This window comes from Elgaria multicarinata, chromosome 3, assembly GCF_023053635.1.
Source record: "Elgaria multicarinata webbii isolate HBS135686 ecotype San Diego chromosome 3, rElgMul1.1.pri, whole genome shotgun sequence".
Lineage (NCBI taxonomy): Eukaryota > Metazoa > Chordata > Lepidosauria > Squamata > Anguidae > Elgaria > Elgaria multicarinata.
In genome coordinates, this window is record NC_086173.1 from 36,765,497 (window position 1) to 36,788,427 (window position 22,931).

Consider the following 22,931-nt stretch of genomic DNA (forward strand, 5'->3'; position numbering starts at 1 on the left):
CGCTTCCTTCAACTTTCTGCCCTACTCAAATTGTGATAATTTGCAGATGACGAATGCTTTCAGATCTGCCTTTTGTGATTACTAAATATAGCAGGGGTGGGTGGGTCACAGGGACTTTTCTCTGTCACCTCCACTCTAAAAGAGAAAGCAATCTGAATGGAAGTGTAAGGACTATACTGTGGTACAAATATACACAGATGCACACAGATTTTTATATCTTGTCCTAGCAGTGACCTCAGTCCTTGTGCTAGGATAAGGTGTAGAAAACAAACCAGCTGAGAGCTTACCACACCGAAACCTCACGAATGGCTACTTCCAGAGGCATCAGGAGCAAGGCCTCACAGTAAACCCATTGTGAACTGGCTTTCCCTGGGACAGCCGTATTAGTCACTTGCAGCAAAACCAACGAGGAGCCCTGTTGCACCTTAAAGACTATCATAAGCACTCCAGTTCACAGAAGATTATATTAAATATACCATACAGTGCATTTTGAAGGTCCCAGGTTCAATCTCTGGCATCTCCAGGTGCCAAAGACTGAACCTGGTAGGTCTGAGTAAGATCCTTGTCTGAAACCCTGATGCCTCTCAGTGCAGACAATACCAAGCCAGAAGAATCAATGGTCTGACCCAATATAAGGCAGCTTCCTCTGCTCCTAAATCTGTTTGGTCTTCAGGGTGTTGATAAAAGGCTGCTACGATCGAGGCCTCAACCATCCTGGAACTCAGAAGGGTCTAATTTCTAGGTAGTCATCCAAGTTTTTGAGGCTGCAGAAAGGATGTTTCATATATTAACTTCCTGTCTCACACATAGAACTAACCTCCAACTGTAAAAATATCAGATGGGCTCACCATCAGGGTGTTGGAGGAGAGGGGTGTGTGATTTAGCAACCCTTACCCTCTCCAATAACAGATTGGTTTGGGCAAGTCACTGATCTTAGCTGGCAATTCACAGACTCCCCACTGTTCTGTCCTCACAGAGATCCCCCCATTTCCACCTCACAGAGATTCCCCCACATTTTCAAGTCAACAGCAAATTCCATTATCTTGTATAATTCACTATGGGATGTGAAAGCAAGTTTGTCTCATGTGGCTTCCACTCTCCAGCTCCTTACGGATCAGACCCTTGGGCTTAAAGCTCATTATAGGATCAGACCCTGGGGCTTATAGCTCATTGGGGCCCCAGTAGTGTGCCAGCAAAATGGAAATGCTCTAGCTTAAGTCTGGAATGAGAAGCAGTGCCGCTTTTTGGGATACACAATAAAAGGGGAAAGCCTCAACTCTATAACACTGCTTGGGGAAAAATGGAAGGTAGTGGCAGATGGAGAATAAGTCTGTACTTCTGCTCAAGTGTAATACACAAAGCATGTACCTTCTTCACATCTTTGGAAAGGAATCACTTAAGCAGCCTTTCAGCTGAATGCTTTGCAAGTGTCATTGAGGAAAGTCTGTGGACAAACTTGGTTTGTTATTGTGGGTGGATCCAGGACCTGTCTTCCATGGACAGAACAGTTCCCTACACATAAGATGTGTAGGGATGATAAGGGATGTGTAGGGATGTGTAAGATAATAAGTAAGGTCCCATGGCAAGTGAGCCTAATGAGAAAAGGAGTGCAGGGTGGGTGGGAGTATTTAAAAAGGGAAATTTTAAAGGCACAGTTACAAACAATTCCAACAAGGAGAAAAGATAGAAGACAACAGAGGAAACCAATGTGGCTCCACAAAAAGCTTGGAGATGACCTGAAAACAAAAAGGGATACATATAGGAAGTGGAAGGAAGGCCAGGCTACAAAAGAAGAGTACAGACAGGTGGCGCAGAAGTGCCGAAATGGCGTCAGGAAGGCTAAAGCTGTGAATGAGCTGAGATTAGTGAGGGATGCTAAAAGCAATAGAAAGGCTTTCTTCAGATACGTGAGTAGTAAAAGACAGTGGAAAGAAATGGTGGTCCAACTGCTTAATGAGGATGGCAAATTGATCACAGATGACAAAGAAAAGGCTGAAGTGCTCAATTCCTACTTTGCCTCAGTCTTCTCCCAAAAGCGGGTCTATGACCCCCTGGAAAAAGTGAAGCAAAAGTTGAGGGGGCAAGATTGCAATTTGAGATTGATAAACAAATGGTCAAATAACACCTAATTTCCTTGAATGAGTTCAAATCTCCAGGGCCCAATGAACTGCTTCCTAGAGTAATGGAAGGAGCTAGCGGAAGAACTCTCAGAACCTTTGTCTATTATCTTTGCAAATTGATGGAAGACGGGTGAGGTGCCGGACGACTGGAAGAGGGCTAACGTTGTCCCTATCTTCAAAAAGGGCAAAAAGGAGAAACCTGGGAACTACAGACCAGTCAGTCTGACATCCATCCCTGGGAAAATTCTGGAGCAGATTATAAAGAAGTCAATTTGTAAACACCTTGCAATCAATGCAGTGATAACTAGAAGCCAACATGGATTTGTCAGGAACAAATCCTGTCAGACTAATTTGATCTCATTTTTTGATCGGGTAACCTCCCTTGTGGACTGTGGGAATGCTGTGGACGTCATATATCTTGACTTCAGCAAAGCTTTTGACAAAGTGCCCCATGATATTCTGATTAACAAACTAGCTAAAAGTGGGCTAGATGGAACAACTATTAGGTGGATTCACAGTTGGCTACAGAATCGGACTCAAAGAGTACTTATCAATGGAACCTTCTCAAACTGGGGAGAGGCAACGAGTGGGGTAGCACAGGGCTCAGTCCTGGGCCCAGAGCTCTTCAACATTTTTATTAATGATTTGGACGAGGAGGTGCAGGGAACGCTTATCAAATTTGCAGATGACACAAAATTGGGTGGGATAGCTAATACCCTGGAAGACAGAAACAAACTTCAAAGTGATCTTGATAGGCTGGAGTGCTGGGCTGAAAACAACAGAATGAAATTTAATAGGGATAAATGCCAAGTTCTACTTTTAGGAAATAGAAATCAAATGCACAGTTACAAAATGGGGGGGTACTTGGCTCAGCAATACTACAATCAAGAAGGATCTTGGAATTGTTGTAGATCACAAGCTGAATATGAGCCAACAGTGCGATATGGCTGCAAGAAAGGCAAATGCTATTGGGCTGCATTAATAGAAGTATAGCTTCCAAATCACGTGGGGTACTGGTTAGGGTGACCATATTTTGGAAACCCAAAAGGAGGACAACATGTTATTCACCATGTTAATTTCACCATGTTAAAATTATTTTTAAAAAATAATTTTAAAACCTCAAACTTTTTTAAAAAATCCTAAAACTCAATGGATGGACAGATCTTTTTCAAACTTAGCATAGCTAAAGTCCTTGTTAAGAGCAATCTTGGTGCCATTTCATCTCTTTATCTTTAAAAATAACATTTTTTAAAAAAAATTAAAATCCTCAAATTTTAAAAAATCCCTAAAAATCAATGGATGAACAGATCCGTTTCAAATTTGGTATGGCTAAAGGTCTACCTAAAAGCTATCATGGTGCTAACTTTCAGCTCTATCTTTAAAAATGATGATTTTAAAAATAATAATTTTAAAACCTCAATTTTAAAAAAATTCCTAAAAAATCTATGGATGAACGGATCTATTTCAAATTTGGTATAACTAAAGCCCTTCCTAAGAGCTACCATTGTGCCAAGTTTCATGTCTTTATCTTAAAAAAATGATGGAGTTATAGGCATTTTTGTTAATTCCCATTAGAGCTGCTCTTCGGGAAAATCCGGATTTCCCCTCCCCCTCCCGGATTTGTCATCAAAAACCCGGACAAATCTGGGCAAATCCGGTCATATGGTCACTCTAGTACTGGTTCCTCTTTATTCGGCCCTGGTTAGGCCTCATCTAGAGTATTGCATCCAGTTCTGGGCTCCACAATTCAAGAAGGACACAGACAAGCTGGAGTGTGTTCAGAGGAGAGCAACCAGGATGATCAGGGGTCTGGAAACAAAGCCCTATGAAGAGAGACTGAAAGAACTGGGCATGTTTAGCCTGGAGAAGAGAAGATTGAGGGGAGACATGATAGCACTCTTCAAATACTTAAAAGGTTGTCACACAGAGGAGGGCCAGGATCTCTTCTCGATCCTCCGAGAGTGCAGGACACGGAATAACGGGCTCAAGTTAAAGGAAGCCAGATTCCGGCTGGACATCAGGAAAAACTTCCTGACTGTTAGAGCAGTACGACAATGGAATCAGTTACCTAGGGAGGTTGTGGGCTCTCCCACACTAGAGGCATTCAAGAGGCAGCTGGATAACCATCTGTCAGGGATGCTTTAGGGTGGATTCCTGCATTGAGCAGGGGGTTGGACTCGATGGCCTTGTAGGCCCCTTCCAACTCTGCTATTCTATGATTCTATGTCTCTGCCCAACAGCTCACCCAACCACCTATGTAGCATTTTCTGGTGGCTGGAGGGGCTGCTATGGGGTAGAGGACCAGGGAAGTCTGCATCCATCTTCCCGTTACATGTGTCTGAATCTAGCTGCCTGGTTTGCATGATCACCGCAGCCCAGTGTGGCCTATTTAAACCATGGTAGGTTGTGGCACATGCATGCAGTCATTTTGAATATTCAATCCCCAGCAAGATGTTGCCATGGTTGTTTTGTTGTTTGAACAGGGATGTTTGAGCAGGGATGTTTGGAGATTAAATATAAGGTTAAACAACTTTATAACATAACATAAGTTATTTGAGGTTTCATCCTCCAACAACTCCTGCTGCTGGGATCAGACGATATGACAAGGCACAACTTGAATAGGCAACCTGGTGCCCAAAAGTGCTGTGGCTTAAATAATCCACAGCTGGCTGTGGTGATTGTGCAAACTAGGTCATCTTTTGTTAGCCATGCTCCTGAGCACCTGCATGGCAAGTAGAAATTCAGTTGCTGCAACTTTTTCTTACATGGGATGGTGTGAGGGGGAGCTATACCTGTTGGATTTCTGGTTGTCACACAGCTATTAAAGGTATAGGTGTGGTAAATCTAGACCAGCAGTAAGAACAATTCTATGTATATCAAAGCCAGTCCCTTCGCTTCCTTGATTTTGTCATGCCGAATTCTCAGTACCCTGTACTTCATGTTCACTAGAGAGCACATAAATACTTTTGCTTTACATTCGACCATAGAAGGGAATAGCTTCTGTTTACTTCTGTACCAGATATTGCTTTCAATATCTTTCTTCAAACTTGCCCCCTTTCCTGCTCCATCCATTTGGAAACCTTCTGGGGAAGGTGCAATCCACAAACCTTCCCTGGTGTCTGACCTCAGTGATAATCATGGCCATTGATTTTATTAGTCTGAAATAAAGAGGGAGGGAGGGAAAGGAACCCTCACTTAGGATTTGAAGAGACAGATATGGAGGTCCCACTTTATGCAAGAGTGCCCCCAACACCCCTCAACAGGCAAAATACGTTCCATTGATCCATATTTTTTGGCTCTTTGTAAATTTTTCAAATCATTCGAAGCTGTTGTGTAAGAGCTTAGTGCGGGAGTGTGTTTTAATATGCCCCCTGCCCCCCATATATGTGTGTAATTTTGTTTGTGTACTCTAAAAGCTCACCTCCCACACTTTAAAAACAATCATTAACCCAGTAAATGGGTCACAACTTCAGAACCACCAAACTGAATTCAGCAGATTAGCCATGTATTGCAGCCTGCCAGGTGCTGGACAACCGCAGACAGGTGTTAAGAACAAGTTTAGCCTCTGGCAGGCTGGCATCTATTGATAATCGCAACCCTCATGTCAACCCAGTTGATATAAAAATAAATCAAGAAATTAGTGATATAACATGTTCTCGGAGCACGTTGCCATAGTACTGCGGCCCAGAAAGTACTTCGCCATAGCAACCAGGTTTCAAAGTTTTCTCGGCGGCCCGAATGACTGGAATTGTGCCCTTAACCAAGATGGCCGCCCCACGCAAGCATTAATGAGAAACGCCCATAGTGCTCTTGGCTTCGCTTCGGCTTCTCTACGACAAACCGGAAGTGGGGTGTTTTTGTTCCTTTTTCTTCTTCTCTTCCCGGAAGTGATTCAGCTTTCTCTCGCGTCTCCGAGGTGGACGTTGGACAGAGACAGGAGTCGTCGCCATAAGGATCGGGAATGGTAAGGCATTGGCGCTACAGGCTTTTTAATCTTCTCAGAGAGCGGGCAAGAATAGGCGGGGGGGAACCTTTACTCTTGACAGTTAAAACTCAAAAACGGCTGGGTCGGTTGGAAGGCGCATGCGCAGCAAGAGGCTAGGCGGGTGGGTTGTAGAACTGCGCGTGCGCGCGGCGCTTTCATCCCTTTCATCCGTTCGACGGCATCGGGACGAAACCTCGGCAAGTCAGTGCGCGTGCGCGGATTGGACAGGCGTAGTTCGCTCTTGTAAAGTGCTTTAAGGGGTAGAGTTTAGACAGAACAAAGCCCTTCATCCCCCAGTATGTCCCAGCCAGCTATGTTGTAGGCCTTTTTGCTGTTTAAACTTGCGTAGGATTGCGCCCCTTAATTACGTTTGCATCCTGCCTTTTCCTCTAAGGAGCTTAAAGCAGCATAGAGTAGCACCCCGGCCGTTTTATCCTCATAACAACCTTGTAAATAGGTCAGGACAGGGGCTATGTTGGTTAAGGTTTGATTATTTAATTAATTAATTTGTGCCCTGGCCTTCTACCAAAAAAATGCTACTCAAGGCAGCTTACAGTTATAAATAAAAACTTGATTAAAACAAATAAATTAAAAGCACAATTATGATTAGGTTGATGGGAGTTGTAGTCAAAAACATCTAGAGGGCCACAAGTTGCCCACCCTTGGGTTGATTAGCCCAAGGCTACCGCCTCATAAGTTTCATGACTGAGTGGAGATTTGAACCTGGGTCTCTGGTTGAAGTCTGCCACTCTGGCCACTATACCACACCACCCTTTTTTTAAAAAAATGTGAAATTGCTGTTTTCATTTTGGCATGTGGAGAAGAGTGCTTTATGTAAGGAATGGAATGAATACATAGCTTGCTTGAGTAGGGGCATGAATCCTGGACTCCTCTTAGCCCAGTGTTGGTGGAGCGTTGTGCTTAATAACATCAAGCAGGAGGCTGGATCCAGGAAGCGATTACTCCATCTATGCAAGAGGTGCTGGTCCTGGCTACCTTGAACCAGAGTGCAGGACACGGAATAACGGGCTTAAGTTAAAGGAAGCCAGATTCCAACTGGACATCAGGAAAAGCTTCCTGACTGTTAGAGCAGTACGACAATGGAATCAGTTGCCTGGTGAGGTTGTGGCCTCTCCCACACTAGAGGCCTTCAAGAGGCAGCTGGACAACCATCTGTCAGGGATGCTTTAGGGAGGATTCCTACATTGAGCAGGGGGTTGGACTCGATGGCCTTGTAGGCCCCTTCCAACTCTGCTATTCTATGATTCTATGAAGTGGGTGGTTGTCACACCACTCCTAAAGAAATCTTCTTTGGTCCCTGAGGATTGTAACAGCTACTGGTCACAAATATCCCCTTTTGGGGCAAGGAGAAGACAGGTGTTGTGCAGTGCCAGACACTCTTAGACGATTACCTATTTCAGCTCCAAGGGGCAGGATCAGTGGTAGAGTACATGCTTTGCATGCATCTTAACTGGCATCTCAAGTTAACAAGATCAGGTAATAGCTGATTGGAAAGGGACTTTTCTGCTGGAGAGTAGACTGGAGAGTAGAGATACTGGGCTAGTTGGATGAATAGTCTGACCTGGTATAATAAGACAGCTTCTTAGGTTGCTCAAACTTGGCACTGAAACAGTCTTGGTCACCCTGATGGATGGGAGAAGGACAGAGAACTATGACTTTGCTCATTTTCCTGGACCTCTCAGTGGATTTCAGTACCTTCAGGCATGGTATCCTTCTGAATGGGACATCCCAGAGTTTCAGTGGTTCCATTCCTTCCTGGAGGGCCAATTCTAGAAGGCAGTGCTCTAGAAGGAGCGGTCCCATGGCTCTTACCCTATTGGGTTCTGCAGGGTTCCCAGTCTCTCCCAGCGCTTTTAACATCTACATGAAATCATTATGTGAGGTCATCTAAGGGTTTGGAGTGTGGTGCCATCAGTACACTGATCACACCTAGTTCCCTTTCTCCTTTTCATCTGATTCAGGTGAGGCAGTGCTGGATTGGTGCCTGGGATCAGTGATGGACTGGATGTGGGCCAGTGAACTGAAGCTCAATCTTGACAAAACTGAGGTACTGTTAGTGGGTGGTCTGTCTGCGTGGGGAGGTGGTGTTCAATCTGTTTTGAATGTAGGTTGCACTTCTCCTAAAGGATCAGCCTTTTGTCACTGATCCAGCTTTGCCACTGGAGGCTCAAGTGGCATCCATGGTACAAAGCACCTTTGGCCAACTGATGCAGGGGAGGGGACTGGTGGAGACCTCAGCTAATGGCTGGCTAGACAACCAAGCCTGACTGTCATGTATTCTAGATGGAGCTGCCTTTGATGTCCCCTTGAAAACAGGTAGTTCAAAATACGTCTGCTAGTTTGCTATACTAATCATGATTGGCCTGATAGAACACGTCATGCCAGTTTTAACGCAACTGCTCTGGCTGCTGGCACAATTCAAAATGCTGGTACTTCGCTTGAGTTATCTGAAGGGCCTTTGGCTTCCAAGTGACCCTGCCTATATATTGAGATCACCTTCGGGGGGCTTTCTTTGGGTGCCCCCCCCCGGCTTCTGAGGTGAGGCAGGTTGTGACAGAAAGACAACCGTTTTAGTTGTGGCATCCCATCCTAGGAATACTCTCCCTAGGGTATATTCTCCATCGTACCCTAGTGAAGCTGTGATGCCAACTCTGATGCATTTTAGCACCAAGAAACAATCGTTTCATTTTCCCAAGCCTTTTTTGCTAAATAACACTTGAACTGTGTTTGTTTTGTTTCTGCCTCCTCTTGTTGTCCCTGCTGATTTAACAAACAATGCTTGTTGTTGTATTACTTATTGTAAACTGTTAGCCACTGTGAGAATAAAAATATTGTCAGGCAGCATATCGTAAATAAAATAATACTAAATAAAGGTGTAAGCTGAGAGGTCCTCATTTCAAATGTTGCCCCTCAGCCATGAACTTGCTGGGCGGCCTGTGGCCACCCACCCTTTAACCTCAGCCCCACCATCTGCTATATGGAATCAACAGTGCTGGCTGGCCGGCCTTACAGGGTTGTTGTAAAGGTTGCTGAGGTGATTTACGCAAACTGCTGTGAACACTAAAGCACTACATACAGTGCTATTCTCCCCAGTGTTCTGTCTAGACGATCATAACTACACTAACTCTTGAGTTATGCCGTTCAAAAGATCACGTTGGTCTTTGATTCTTTTTACTCCTCCTGCTGTATTCACAATCAGGGCTTCTTCCCCCTCTTTTCCAGTTAAATCTGTGTTAGTAACTATGCATTAAATTGGCTTCCATTCTGGTGGTGGATGGCCAGCGTAATTAATTTGGAATAGTTAGTTTGGAGTAGAGAGGCAGTTATTCCACATTAATTAAGGCTGCAATGCTTTCCAGACTTGCTTCTTCTGAGTAGACATACATAGGATTGCAGTATAAGGCTGCAATCTTATACACACTTACTTGGGAGTAAACCCCACTGGCTCTTCCTTTTGAGTAGGCAGGCAGTTGTGACCTAACTTCAGGAAATATTTGTGGGTTCTTAAATAGTGGATTATGACAAAGATGTTTAAAGCAGCAACGGGTTGATCAGCTTGGTGTAGTTTTGTGTGTTTAAAAGTGAGGCTTTAAACTAGATCCCTGTGGTCCACAGATGTGTGTTAAATTCACAAAGTGGGAATAGACATGCAAGGCTCTGTTAAAATTGGGGGCAGAGAGTTTTTTTGCCTGGAGCCTGAAATGGAAAAAAATAGGAGATTTGTGGGGGCAAGACTATGAAATGCTTTATCTTTCAGACTGATGAGTGAAATACATCTTGAAATAGTATTTTGAAATAATATTGCTACACAGCTAATTCCTGTTACTGCAAATCTCTCGGAGCCAAGATTCACAGAGAGCAATTTTAGTGGTGATAGCATTGCAACTGTATTTGACAGGATTACTAAACAAGCAACACTCTTTGGACTTGCTATTGGAAAAGTACTTTCACATGTTGCAAAATACAGAAATAATTTAAGGTCAAGAACTATGTACAGCACAACTCCTAACTCTTGCTTCTCACTTGCCTGAGATTCCTCTGTCTTCTGCATCAAATGAAAGATGAATATTTTAAAATACACAATACTAGGCCAATTTGCATGATCAAACGAGCCACTGAGGCTTAAATAGTCGGTATGTGTTAGGTGTCATTAGCCTAATTACTGTGTGCAGCTTGTCATGTCATCCGAACATGGAAGGCACGGTTAGATTGAGGGGGAAAACAACCCTTAACCTAACAACAAGCCATGGGTTGTTTCACCTTCAAGCAAGCCATTCCACCTGAGTTCAGACAACATGACAAGCCACACACAGGCGGGGAACTTAAGCTAATGGTTCCTGCCCCATGCCACTGATTTAAACAACCCATGGTAACTTTGATCATGATGTTATGAGCGAGATTTCTACAGCTACTTTCTTATGAGGTTTGTGCTTCAGGTATGCTGATTTAAATCTTATTTATATGGAAATTCTTCCAGGCTGTGAAGCTTTCTTTAGGCCTAGGCAAGCTGTTTAACACTAAGAAAAAGGAACCTCTTTTCAAGCAACTTGTGGATGTTAACTTGCGCAGTCTAAAAAAAAATTGTTGATGGTGCTAAAAATCTCTACTATCCAAAAACAAACCACCAAATAATATCACACACAAGTCCTATGAAGAAAAGTTTATTAATCATTTTACAGTTGGGGGACTGAGGCCGAGTGAATGTCAGGCCATGCAATGCATCCAGAGTTGAGCAGAACCTTGAAACCAAATCTCTTAACTCCACGAATAATATTCTGCTCACCACACTATGCCCTGTCCCACAAAGCCATTGCCATGGAAGATGCCATCTGTCAAACAATACAACAGTGACTTAGGAGTTCTTCGGAAATCAATGATACATTTACAAGTAAAGGCCTTTAGGACTAGCAGTTGCATGTTAAGGATTAGACCAACCTTTCCCAACCCCAGATGTTTTGGACTACAGCTCCCCTCATCTCGGGATCATGGCTGGAGATTGGGGATCATGTGAGTTGTAATCCAAAATGTTTGGAAGCAACCAGGATGGAAAGGCTTGAAGTGTTTTTAAGGAATGTGATCTAAACTCAGTTCCTCTGAACGTCTGGGGCTGCCTGGACATGGATGAATCCATAATCCCCCATCTGGTATCCTCCAGATGTCTTGGACTACAGTTCCCAGCATTCCTGACCATTGGCCATGCCGATGGGAGCTGAAGTCCTAAACATCTGGAAGGTACCAGGTAGGGGATGCAGCCATATTCCATCTGAAAGAGTGGAAACAATTTTTTGCTTTCCTCTGCAGCATTCAGTATCGGCCACACAGTTAAAATTGGTCCATCATGGGATCAAATCATATTATTATTATTAAATCAGAGTTGTCGTAGTGCAAGGCCCTGATTCCGTGTTCTTCTTTCCACGGTAGACGTGCTGGATTCCAGACTGATGGCGTCGGGCACAGCGAGCCGTTCTGAAGACGAAGAGTCTCTGGCAGGACAAAAAAGGAGCTCATCGCAGGTGTCGGGAGCCATTCCGAAACGGCGCAGTTCTTCCAGGTGCAATGCTGGGCACGGTTGGGAAAGTGGTCCAGGGAAAAGAAGGACACCTGATGTCAGTGCGGCTGCATTCGGGCAACACGATCGTCAACAGTGGGGTAATAATCAACTCGACAGTTGTTTATCTAGGGGATCCTCTCCACACAACATGATAATAATCAACCGTGGTGTGGATTAAGATCAGCGTTGAGTTGACTATTAGTCTACACTGAATTGACTCACTCATCCCCCCTTTCTCCTCCTCTCAGTCCTCCCACTAGTACTCATCAGCCATTGCTGCCAAAACTCTATCCTGCCAACTGGACTAGAGCAGCCGCCACCGCTTTGACCACTATAGCCTTGCAACTCAGTGCCCAACAAGTAACCAACAGTGCCTGCCACACAACACGATAACCAATAGTGGTTCAAATAGCCAACTCTGCACAGTACAGCACCATGTACACTGATGGTGCTATATAAATAAATAAATAATAATAATAATAAGAGTTAGTTCTTTGTGTGGGTTATTTTGGCCAAATAACCAGCTGTTGTTAAAAAAAAAACCTGCACGCAACACCCACCCACAGTGGGTGGGTTATTTAACCCACCCACAGTGGGTTAAATAACCAACCATGGACTATTTAAACCGCCATTGGTTGTCATGTTATGTTGTCTGAATCCAGTCACCATCTGTTTGGCTTGGAGACTGAAGCAGCGGTGTAGAATATCAATCATGCTGCTTGTTTGCAGTTCTAACAGTATATAGATCTATTAGGTCGGGTGGGTACATGAGATATGGGGTCGTTTCTGTGGTGATCCCATTCATGAGAAATGCCCTACAACGGAATTTGTGAATGGCTTCTTTCCTGACTGTTTAAACAGGCATCAAAGACCTGGACGTTCCAGTTTGCTTTTAAATGAATGGTTGTGCTTTTTTATTTTAACAGAAAACAAGTCCTTCGACTCCCAGTCAAAGGGAAGCTGAGAGTTGTAGGACTTTTTTCTGTTATTGTTTTAATTTTTTACTTTGCAAACTGCCTTAATGAGGCTTTGCCTCAAAAGGTGGTATAAACATGTTTTAAATAAATGAAACAGATTTTCTGGAATCCAAGTGCTGAAATATGCATAAATAATAGTCTGGCTTTTTTTCCTATGGGGGAGGCAGGATTGCCATTGTTCTGAGATCAGCAGGAAGCTGACGTGTGGAATCTCACTATAAATGAAATCTGTTTTGAACTGCTCCTATAGGATATCTGGAACCATGCTAAGCATTCTTTCCTCCTTCCAGCTGCCATTAATGGAGTCATCTAGTTGGCAGCAGGGTCAACCAATTCAAGCAGTGGTCTACACATTTTGGCTGATAGCCAGTCAAAACTGCCTCAGCCCTTCCCTTGATTCAGGGGAGAGTTGGAGTCTCAGTGCTGTCATTATACTAGATTTTATTCATTTTTTAAAAAAACTATTTTTTTTATTACATTTCTATACTGCCCAATAGCCGAAGTTCTCTGGGCAATTTACAATAATTTAAACCATAAAATATGGCAACCGGACAAAACACAATATAAACAAGATTAAAAGAAAAACCCAGCAGCAGTGTAAAGATCTACAAATAAAATAACAGCTTTAAACAATAAAAACTGAAGAACCAGAATGCCTGGGGAAATTGAAAAGGACCTGGCGCCGAAAAGACAACAGTGTAGCTGCCAGGTGAGTCTTTGTGGGAAGGGTATTCCAGAGCCAAGGTACCACCACTGAAAAGGCCCTCTTTAGAGATGTTTGGAAGCCACAAGAATACTTTTGAGTGCCTCTGAATCCCAAACGATGCTGTAAACACGGCCTTGCTTGTCCTTTTTTTTTTGAGCGTACCAAAAATCTGCTACATAGGATTAAAAAATGTGTTTGCCAATGGAAAATGCATTTGTTCCCCCCTCCCCTTAAATTTCAGGCCAAGGAGAGGAATGGCACGGCACCACATGTTGATGCGCATACAATGTTTTGAATTGTTAAAGTGGAATTACAACTTTGTTTTTTGTAGTATGGCCTAAATGCCGTGGTTGAATTACTATGAGGGGGAAAAGTGAACTGGGTGCAAACTATGACCCTTTAAAAGCTCTTCTACTTAGCAAAAGGGACCCAAAACATTGTGACTACATCAATTAGATGTGGGGACCTCTGGCCCATGGGTCTAATGTGGCCTGCAGCATTCTAGCAGTTTGGGGCCCAATCCTCATCCCCATCATGGAGTTCTTAATGTCCCTGCCCAGCACGCTTTGATGAGGATGAAAGTAGGGCCCTCTCTGTCCCTCAGCTGATTGGCACATGGATCAGCTGCACATGGATCAGCTGACTGATCTGTGTGGATCAGTTGAGTAGGGGGCACTGAGAAGGTGTATATGTCTGTATGGATGGTGTTTGTGTGAGAGAGGGAGGTGGTGGCCAGCTGGCTTTGCCCGTTTTGTATCCTAGCTGTGCCCACTGCTGGCATGCAGCCCCGGTTGCTTTGGGTCAAAAAGGGTTCTCCATCCCTGATAGAAATACTACATATTGTGGCGCTAGTTGGTTTAAAAATCAAAGATGCTCCATTCACCTTGTTACGTGATGGATTTCCCTATAAGGCCAGGCTTTTCTCACAAACTCCTTTAAGTGAGCAAACCCTTTTGTAGACTCAGGCCTCCAGGACGATCCATTCACACACACACACACACACACACACACACACACACACTGGCTGACGTGGTTTGCAGTTGTGCAGATGGGGGCATTGCGACGGAGTATGGCAGTGTGGCTCTTCGCCATTCTAGGTTCATCAAGCGAAAGAAGTTTGATGATGAGCTGGTAGAGAGCAGCCTTGCCAAATCATCCAGCCGGGCCAAGGGCCCTAGTGGGGTGGAGCCCGGGCGCTGCTCCGGCAGCGAGCCCTCTTCCAGTGAGAAGAAGAAGGTGAGTGGCGCGGCCTCTGTCCCCTCTTGGGGAAGAGCCGCCGTGGGGGGTTGGCATGCTGTGCTTTGGACCCTGTCACAGACTTCCTTGGCTGGGGCTGGCCTTCTTTGGCTGCTGCAGGTGGCCCCTGAACGGTCTTGCTCTGAACTTCGTCAGCGGCTGCTTTGTGACTGGGCTCTCTGGTGTGTCTGGACTTCCCCCGACGCTGCGCCTGTCACAATGTCTCTGCCCCCTCCCCTCTGCCTCATCAGGTGTCCAAATCCATCTCTGCGCCTGTCACTCCGAGCCCGGCTCCAAACCCCAGCCTCGCCAAGCGGATGAAGAAGAGCAAGCAGCCCTTGCAGGTCACCAAGGATTTGGGCCGCTGGAAACCCACTGATGACCTGTTGCTGATCAATGCGGTGCTTCAGGTTAGGCTAGGGGGAGATACCAAGCATTTAGTCTGTTTGCTTCTTTTAAACAAAACACCCCTCAAGGTCCCTATTGGGTCAGGAGCAGGTTTTGAATCGCACCTGCCGCCCTTCCCTCAAGAAGTCCAGAGCAGCTGCCACGAGGCTCCCAGGCAGGCTTCTGTCTGCAGGTCTTTAACGTTGCCTACCGTGAGACCACTGTCCATGGCCATATGGGCCTGACTACTGCCTTGGTCCTATTTGACAAGAACCCTGAGTGCCTTGTGCTCCCACATTTCCTGGCAAGCTGCTACAAATCAGTGTAGACCACACTGAGGCAGATGGGCCAGTGGCCTGACTCAGTACAAGTAGGCTTCATAGATTTGTTCCTATGTTAGAATTCCCTTTACGTGTTCCCAGCGTTCCTGTGTGGTTGCCTTTTGGCTCCTCCTTAAATTCTCCACTGCATTCTGTTTAAGCTCAAAGCGCTTGAAGCCAGTAGGGTTGCTCTGTGCCTTTTTAAAATAGCCTGCTTCTCTCAAACCAGAGCCTGTTTTTAACTTGCTGCCCCTACCCTAGACTTGGGCATCTGTGTGACTTACAGCGCCATTCCTGGATTGCCAAATGGGGAAACGTTTGTTGCATGCTGGGAAGGAAGTGGGGAGTCATTTCTCTGTCTTTTTTCTCTCTCTGTCAAGACCAATGACTTGACCTCTGTGCACCTGGGGGTGAAGTTCAGCTGTCGTTTTAACATACGGGAAATCCAGGAGAGGTGGTATGCTCTGCTCTACGACCCCGTGATCTCCAAGTACGTCCTTGTCCGCCGCCTACAGCCATGGTTCCCAGAGTGGGTGGTGCGGTTGCTGAATTAGTTCCTGATCCCCTGCAACCTAAGTCCCCACCAAGGGAACATCTTATTTCCAAGCTCAGGGATGGGCCCGAGTGCTTCGGGTTCCAGCAGCCCTGGGGCACCTCCAGTTAAGGAGCCTGCGGCAGGAGGCAAAGCATCCTGTGCGTTGGTCTGGCTCCAAAAGTGGTTTCCGTCACAGAGATCCTTAATAGTCTTACTTGGAAGCCAGTTCTTTTGAAATCAGTGGGACTTGCTTTCAGGGACATTTTTTGAATGGAGAGTTGTGCTTGTGTGGTGATCCATATGGTGAGTGTCTCTCTTTAGCCCTCAACACCACTGCTCCTTGGGAGCCATTGGGCCTGTTCAGACAACACGCTAAGCCACGGTTAGGCCACTAACCCTTTTGCAGCAAATGGTTAGTGAGTGTGTTTAAACTGTGGTTATATAGCCACCATGGTTAGGAATGGTTCGCACGACACACTAAGCCATAATGTTCAGTTCAGACTGCTTAACCACCATGGCTTAGCGTGTCATTTAAACAAGGTCAGCGTCTGTCAAGGATTTCTTCATTCCCCTCAAGCACAGCTGGTTGCCTTACTGTCCCTTCCTTCCTTCTCGGCCCCTCCTCTGCAGCAACAGGGGTGGTCCCTTAATGACTGAGCAATGAAGAGGTGCTCGTGGGTATCCTTTTTTCCCTCTCCCCATGAGCCACTTCGCAGCGATAGGTGGTTAGCGGCCCAGACTTTCTCCTCCATACCTGCAAGTCATCCAATTGCCCCAGAGGCTCAGAGTCCTCAGCCGACTTGGAATAGAGAAAACAGAGAAATACATTTTATTTGTAGCACTATTGGCTAGGTAGAGCTACAAGCAGAAAACCCAGGGAAGTAGTCTAGATTCCCAGTTTCCAAAGAGTTGACACACATGGGAATCTAGCTTAAGCATGATAGACGAGTGTCTGGCCATTCACAATACAGTGAATGTTCTACTTCGTACTTCATGTTAAGACCTAATTTGACATTCAGCTCCCCGGTGCACATTTGCCTAACGTTGGGGACATTGTCCACTTTTTCTTAAATGAAGACAGGGACTACCTGGTAAAACGGCAGAACGAATCTTCTCCATCAGTTGCTGAGCGCAGAGCTGATCTGAGTGGGAAGCGCAGGTTCCCTGGTTCTTCAGTGCCTGAGCTAGTGTGCGATCCCTGAGCCTTATCCAAGGTGGCAGTCCTACACACCCGTTTCCGGAGTGAAGGCATTGGGGGAGGCTGACTGAGGGGATGCGGAGCATGTTTTGATTCTGCTAAGGTGATGTCCTCTGTCCAGTGGGGTCCCCCTTTGCATTAGTGAGAAGGAGCAATCGCTCTCTACGTTTTTCGTCTTTTTTAAAAAAAATCTCTGTGTGAAGGCGGCTAGGAGCTGTTTGGCCCGGGGGCACCCGCTGCCCTCGATTCCTTCTAATCAGTGGTCTTCCGTCCCTTTCTCCTTTCTCGCCCAGGCTGTCCTGCCAGGCCATGCGGCAGCTGCATCCCGAAGCCATTGCCTCTATGCAGAGCAAAGTGCTGTTCAGCAAAGCGGAGGAGCAGCTGCTAAGCAAAGTCGGCTCGGTAAGGATCGGGAACTGGGTGCATGAACCCCCTGGCCCTGGTTACCTTAGAATAAAGCAAGGCAGGGGTTCAAAACTGCCCCCTTCCCACCAGGTCTTGTTTGCTTTTTGCGATAGTACGTTGGCTTTCTTGCTACCAGCCCCGGCGTATACCAATTTTCGCTTCTTTATGCATATACTTATCTACGGCTGTGTGTTACCTCTTGTTTATACATCTTTGAGACCAAGGCAGAGCCATTTTAGTTTGTGTCATTGCATGTACGTTTCACTCCCGTGGTCTTTCAGGAAAATCTAAAACTGACATGAACGTTGGTATGCATAACCATTCTAGAGTTATGTTTAAAGCGGATGTAAGGTCCCTATCAATGAAAATGAATGTGAGAAGTCATCCTTATCGTGCTGGTTTTTGTTCTGACCTGTTCCGGCTCTTTTCCCAGACCAGCCAGCCCACTCTGGATACGTTCCAGGACCTGCTGCACAAACACCCTGAGGTTTTCTACCCCTCGCGCACTGCCAAAGTCCTGCAGACGCACTGGCAACTCATGAAGCAGTACTACCTCCTGGATGATCAGACAGGTAAAGCAGGCATTTCTGTCCCCAGTAATGTCTGAGGCTGAGCTCATGTCGGGATGCTAACTTGCCATTTGCCCTCTCTGATCACATCCAGTGCAGCCACTGCCCAAAGGAGACCAGGTGCTCAACTTCTCCGATGCTGAAGACATGATAGACGACAGCAAGCTGAAGTAAGTCAAAGGGATGTGGGTCGGGCCAGCTCTCCCCCTCCTTGGTGAGAGACCACTGTGTCACCCGTGTTCCTGGCCTCGTCTGGCTTGGAGTTGAAGACCCTTCCTTAAGGCTTCCAACCACAGTCGGAGGCAGGCCGCTGCTCTTCCCATTGTGCAAGTAAGGGAATGGTGTGAGTAAACGCCCAAGGCTGCCCATTGGAGCTGTGGGAGAATAGATGTTCATATTTGGGCCTCCTAGGCCTAGATCAGATTCTAGTTATTGTAGGAGCTTTATTTCTTGCCATTCTGCATTCCAGCAGCCTAACTCCTGTGACTGATAATGTATCTATAGAATCTGCTTTTCAGAGTGGAGCAAGGCAAAAGCTGAACTGGTCCTGGCACTGGAGAGGTCAGTTAGCAATCCACAGTCTGCCTAACCTTCTCTCTCTCTCTCTCTCTCTCTCTCTCTCCTTTCTTTAGGGATGTACGAGATGAGGTGTTGGAGCATGGTGAGTTGGATTCTGCTTGTGATGGAACCAAAAGAAGCCCCTTCTTCCCATGGCCCCCTCTCTGCATCACTCTATACAATACGCTACGTGTACTTCAGACTAATGCATCCCAGTCCCCAAAGGGGACAATATAGCAATACATGGTAGTTTCTTCTGCTCAGCAGGGCTTGTGGGATTTCGAATCCCTCTTGGGCAGTTAGGGAAGAAAAGCATTGCTGAGCCTCACATATTCCACCTGTAGAGAAACGTCGGCTGCAGTCCGATGCAGACATACCTTGGAGTAAATCCACTGAACTCCGTGATGGGACTTGTTCTCCTTGTCGAACTCCTCAATCTTGCCTCGTGGTCCTAGACAAAAGCCAGACCCGTATCCCTGTCCCAAGAGCACTTGCCGTCTTTCCTTCAGATCTCTCTTCCTCACACTTGCTGCCTGTCTCATTGCAGAGCTGACTGTGGCAGACCGGAGACAGAAGCGTGAAATCCGGCAGCTGGAGCAAGAGCTGCACAAATGGCAGGTGCTGGTGGATAGTATCACAGGTGAGAGGTCTCTGCAGGCTGCCTCTTTGTGGGAGCGAGAAAGTAGGAGTCATGGGGGCAGCAGGCTGGCTTGGGGACTCCGATGTGGCCAGAACATTATGGCACGTCAGGTTGTGGGTACGAAAAACAACCCCCCATCATGCTTTGTCCCTAGAAGTCTGCTGTTAGTTACCCCCTTCTTCCAAAGGCCCTGTCGCCTGAATCCCTCCATCCTTTCTTCCAGGAATGAGCTCTCCTGATTTTGATAACCAGACGTTGGCTGTGCTGCGTGGAAGGATGGTGCGCTATCTCATGCGCTCTCGGGAGGTGAGTCCAGTCTTCCCTTCAAGTCCTTTGTTTAAGGCAATGCAGGGATTTCCATTGTAGAGTGGGAATAGCTGAGTAACAAAGATTTGAAGTCCACGTTTGATACCTGATTTAGATTCCCCCCCCTTTATTATTTTTTTAAACTCTCCCAGCAGGGACCCCAGTATTTTATTTCAGTGTATTCTCCAGGATTGGAGGACTCTGTTGTTCTCATGAGCAGGGAGTATATGTGTCTATGCTTCTGAGACACTGAATCTTTTTAATTTGGGGGGTACTGGCAATTTTTTTACTGGAAAATCTCATAACAATCTCGGAGAAGGATCAAACTCTTACTGCCATTAAAGTTGATAATAGGCAGGGTTGTGTGGATTCTATACTTCTGCTACTGCCTTACTTGTATCTAATACGATAGCTGGTGCAGAATTCAGCATCCTGAGAAATTCCAGGCTTTTATTCTTATTAAAGCAGGTTTTCCCACCTAGTCATTCACTTCTACTGTCCTTCATTTCCCCTTACCTGCCTTCCTACTGCATCTTTATCAAATAATGAAAACTTCAGTCTCTGTTTTAGAATACAATTCATAAATTCAGCTAGTTAACGCAAAATAAGAAACTGCATGCGCTCTGCCTAATTAGCTTTGATTGCTAAGTTGTAGTTTCCTTGGTGCAGAGTGTGAATGGTTTGGCTCCTTTTCCTCTTCCAGATCACCCTTGGCAGAGCCACCAAAGACAACCAGATCGATGTCGATCTAGCATTGGAGGGGCCAGCCTGGAAAATATCTCGCAAGCAAGGTATCGGAGAATAGGCTGCTGCCTTTGAGTTGCTTGGGGGAGAAGGATCTTGTGGGTCCAGCTGTGTGGAACAGTGGGAGGACTTGTGGGACTGCTTGAATAGGATTGAGAAGCCAGATGTTTGGCTGCTTTCCATGGTTCCTGACACACCTGCCTTATAGTGCCAAGATGCCTTAGGGATGGTTGCTGGAAGGACCAGCACTCTGTAGAATGTGTGGGCAGGCCCTGCTTTGCCCTAAAACAGGGGTGGCTGATGGTCAGATGACGTCGTCAAGGCATTGGTTGGAATTCCATCAACTCCAGCCAACTTTCTTGTTTTCTCTACCTCTGTGTGCACACCTATATAATTCCAAATTCAATGGCCCTTTTCAGCTTGCACAGTCTCTACATTCGTAACCTCAGGTGGTGATGGTGGAATTGACTTGAGCCATTTCACTTTTGAGTATCACAGTTTCTAATCAGAGTCGTGTGTAAAAGAAGGTCACGGTGTCCCAGCTGCTGTAGCCACACGCCTTCAAGTCGATGCCTCGGCTGGGGCCTCAGCTTTGGAGGCATATCCCCTGTAAGCCTCTCCTGCCTCTCCCCTCCACGCACACAGGTGTCATCAAGCTGAAGAACAACGGCGACTTCTTCCTAGCAAACGAAGGCCGGCGGCCCATTTATGTGGACGGGCGCCCTGTGCTTTGCGGCAGCAAATGGAAACTCAGCAACAACTCGGTGGTTGAGGTGAGCCTCGAGGTGGAGCTGGGGGTGGCTGGGCTTTGTGGTGAAGACGTATTGGGCCTGGGGATTGTGTCCTTGTCACATAACATGACTGAGCTGGTATGCAGAATGCCTCCAGCACAGCCTTCCTCAACCTGGGGCGCGCCAGATGTGTTGGACTGCATCTCCCAGAATGCCCCAGCCAGCTGGCTGGGGCATTCTGGGAGTTGTAGTCCAACACATCTGGAGCGCCCCAGGTTGAGGAAGGCTGCTCCAGCAGGTCCACCTGAAGCCTTTACCTGCATCTGGCTGCATCTAATTGATTTTGCATGGAGCCAGCTGATCCCAGATTTTATAAATGAAGGGGGTGAGGAGAACTGTTCAGCTGCTCTTAAGGTGAGTCTGGTACTAGCTGGGAGGCTGAAAACTACAGCTGCAGAGTCTTGAGGTCAATTTATCTTGAGAGGCTCCTGGTTGGGGTGACATTATAGGGTCCCTACATTAGCTGGCTATGCTTCCCAAGATGGGTTATGCCTCAAGGAGGTGGGGAAATGGTTAGAATATAAAAAAAGAGACGTAGCTTTCTCGCCTTCGCTCTCCCCGTTCCTCCTAAATTGACCACCTCTTCCCTTCTTCCCTAGATTGCTAGCTTACGCTTTGTCTTCCTCATCAACCAAGACCTGATTGCGCTTATCAAGGCAGAGGCTGCCAAAATCGCCCAGCCCTGAGGCTTGGATCAAACCAAAGGCATCAATGGACCTGTGTTGTGGGAGTCCCCACCTTACTCACTCTGCCAGCAGGGACCACCTTGCTCTCTGCTGCTGATGCAGCTTCATGCAGCCTGCCCACCTATAGGCTAGGACTGAAATCTCTCAGTGGCCTTTTCTTCTGTGGAGGATGAGCCCTGCTTCACCGATCAGCAAATATATATTTCAGAGAGGAAGAGAGGCAGGCCTAAACAGAGCCTTCTAGTCGACTAAAGCACCTGCTGTGGGTGTCCCTAGTCGTGTGGGAAGGGGCTGTGCTGCTTCTATACTTCTATTGTGCTTGATTCTCTTTGGGATAGAGTGACAGAATCGTCCATGGAGAATTCAGGGAGGGGAAATGGTGAGAGTTATTGTCGAGTGAGCTAATAAAATAGATATCAATCTCAACTCCTCTGCATTGTGTTGCTGCTTTGTTTCTGTACAAGACCACCTTTCAGCTCTTGCCAAATATAGAGCAGTGTCTAATGTAAGCACTAACGTAAATTACGCTGTGGTAGCATAAGTGACCTCTAGCACAATGAAGCAGTGTTTGCTGGTGCAAAACGATTCCCTGGAAAACCTGTCATGCCAGCTGATGCTGCTGGCGTTGCACTAAAAGTCCCTTACACTCATGCAACATAATTGATGTTAGAGCTCATCTCACATTCGATGCGGCCCATAATTTAAGTATTGGAGGCAAAATACTGGGCCATTGATGCAAAGCGTTGCAAAAAGAAAGGCCCACTAGTTTATATTCCCTGTGCTTCTGCAAGAGTATTGATGAATTAATATTACCTGTCTCGTAACTGCACGTTATTCTAGAGCTTAGCTCTGATAAAGGCTAGAGCAGTCTTCCCCAACCTGGTGCCCTCTAGATGTTTTGGACTACAACTCCTAGCATTCCTAACAACTGGCCATACTGTCTAGAACAATGGGAGTTGAAGGGCTGGATTAGCGAGCCCCCCCCCCCCCGCTCCCCCTCCACACCCATAATCAATTACACGCATCCAGTTTGTGCTACTTCATATAACCTCCGGAGACAGAATTAAGGCTTCTCTTGGGGAGGTGGATGTGATGCTGCTCTCCTTCCAACACTGGTTTAAGAGGAGGCGCATATTGCGAATGTCTTCGATCTAGGAAAGATTAGTCTACTAGCATTCGCTTTCTCTTGTCAGCTT

General features: G+C 46.2%; 1 protein-coding gene across 2 annotated transcripts; it reads left to right on the plus strand.

The window, feature by feature from the left end:
- Positions 1-5,996: 5,996 nt before the first annotated feature.
- On the plus strand, positions 5,997-22,161 carry MCRS1 (microspherule protein 1). 2 transcript variants are annotated; one of them, XM_063119938.1, is made up of 15 exons: positions 5,997-6,084; positions 8,088-8,173; positions 11,548-11,677; positions 14,458-14,596; positions 14,848-15,006; positions 15,684-15,793; positions 17,330-17,438; positions 17,875-18,013; positions 18,105-18,180; positions 18,643-18,671; positions 19,116-19,208; positions 19,432-19,514; positions 20,218-20,305; positions 20,904-21,031; positions 21,649-22,161. In XM_063119938.1, exons 3-15 carry the CDS (start codon positions 11,568-11,570, stop codon positions 21,733-21,735), a joined length of 1,350 nt encoding a protein of 449 aa, XP_062976008.1. In that variant the 5' UTR covers positions 5,997-6,084; positions 8,088-8,173; positions 11,548-11,567; the 3' UTR covers positions 21,736-22,161. The 2 variants fall into 2 exon arrangements, with proteins under 2 accessions (XP_062976008.1, XP_062976009.1); XM_063119939.1 differs by lacking the exon at positions 8,088-8,173.
- The last annotated feature ends 770 nt before the right edge of the window (positions 22,162-22,931 follow it).

Excerpts from the sequence above, each read along its gene's own strand:
- MCRS1 (XM_063119938.1), top strand. The coding sequence starts at position 11,568 with ATGGCGTCGGGCACAGCGAGCCGTTCTGAAGACGAAGAGTCTCTGGCA. Across the intron at positions 11,678-14,457 it reads AAACGGCGCAGTTCTTCCAG|GTTCATCAAGCGAAAGAAGT; the intron begins GTGCAATGCTGG and ends TCGCCATTCTAG. Across the intron at positions 19,209-19,431 it reads GCTGGTGGATAGTATCACAG|GAATGAGCTCTCCTGATTTT; the intron begins GTGAGAGGTCTC and ends CCTTTCTTCCAG.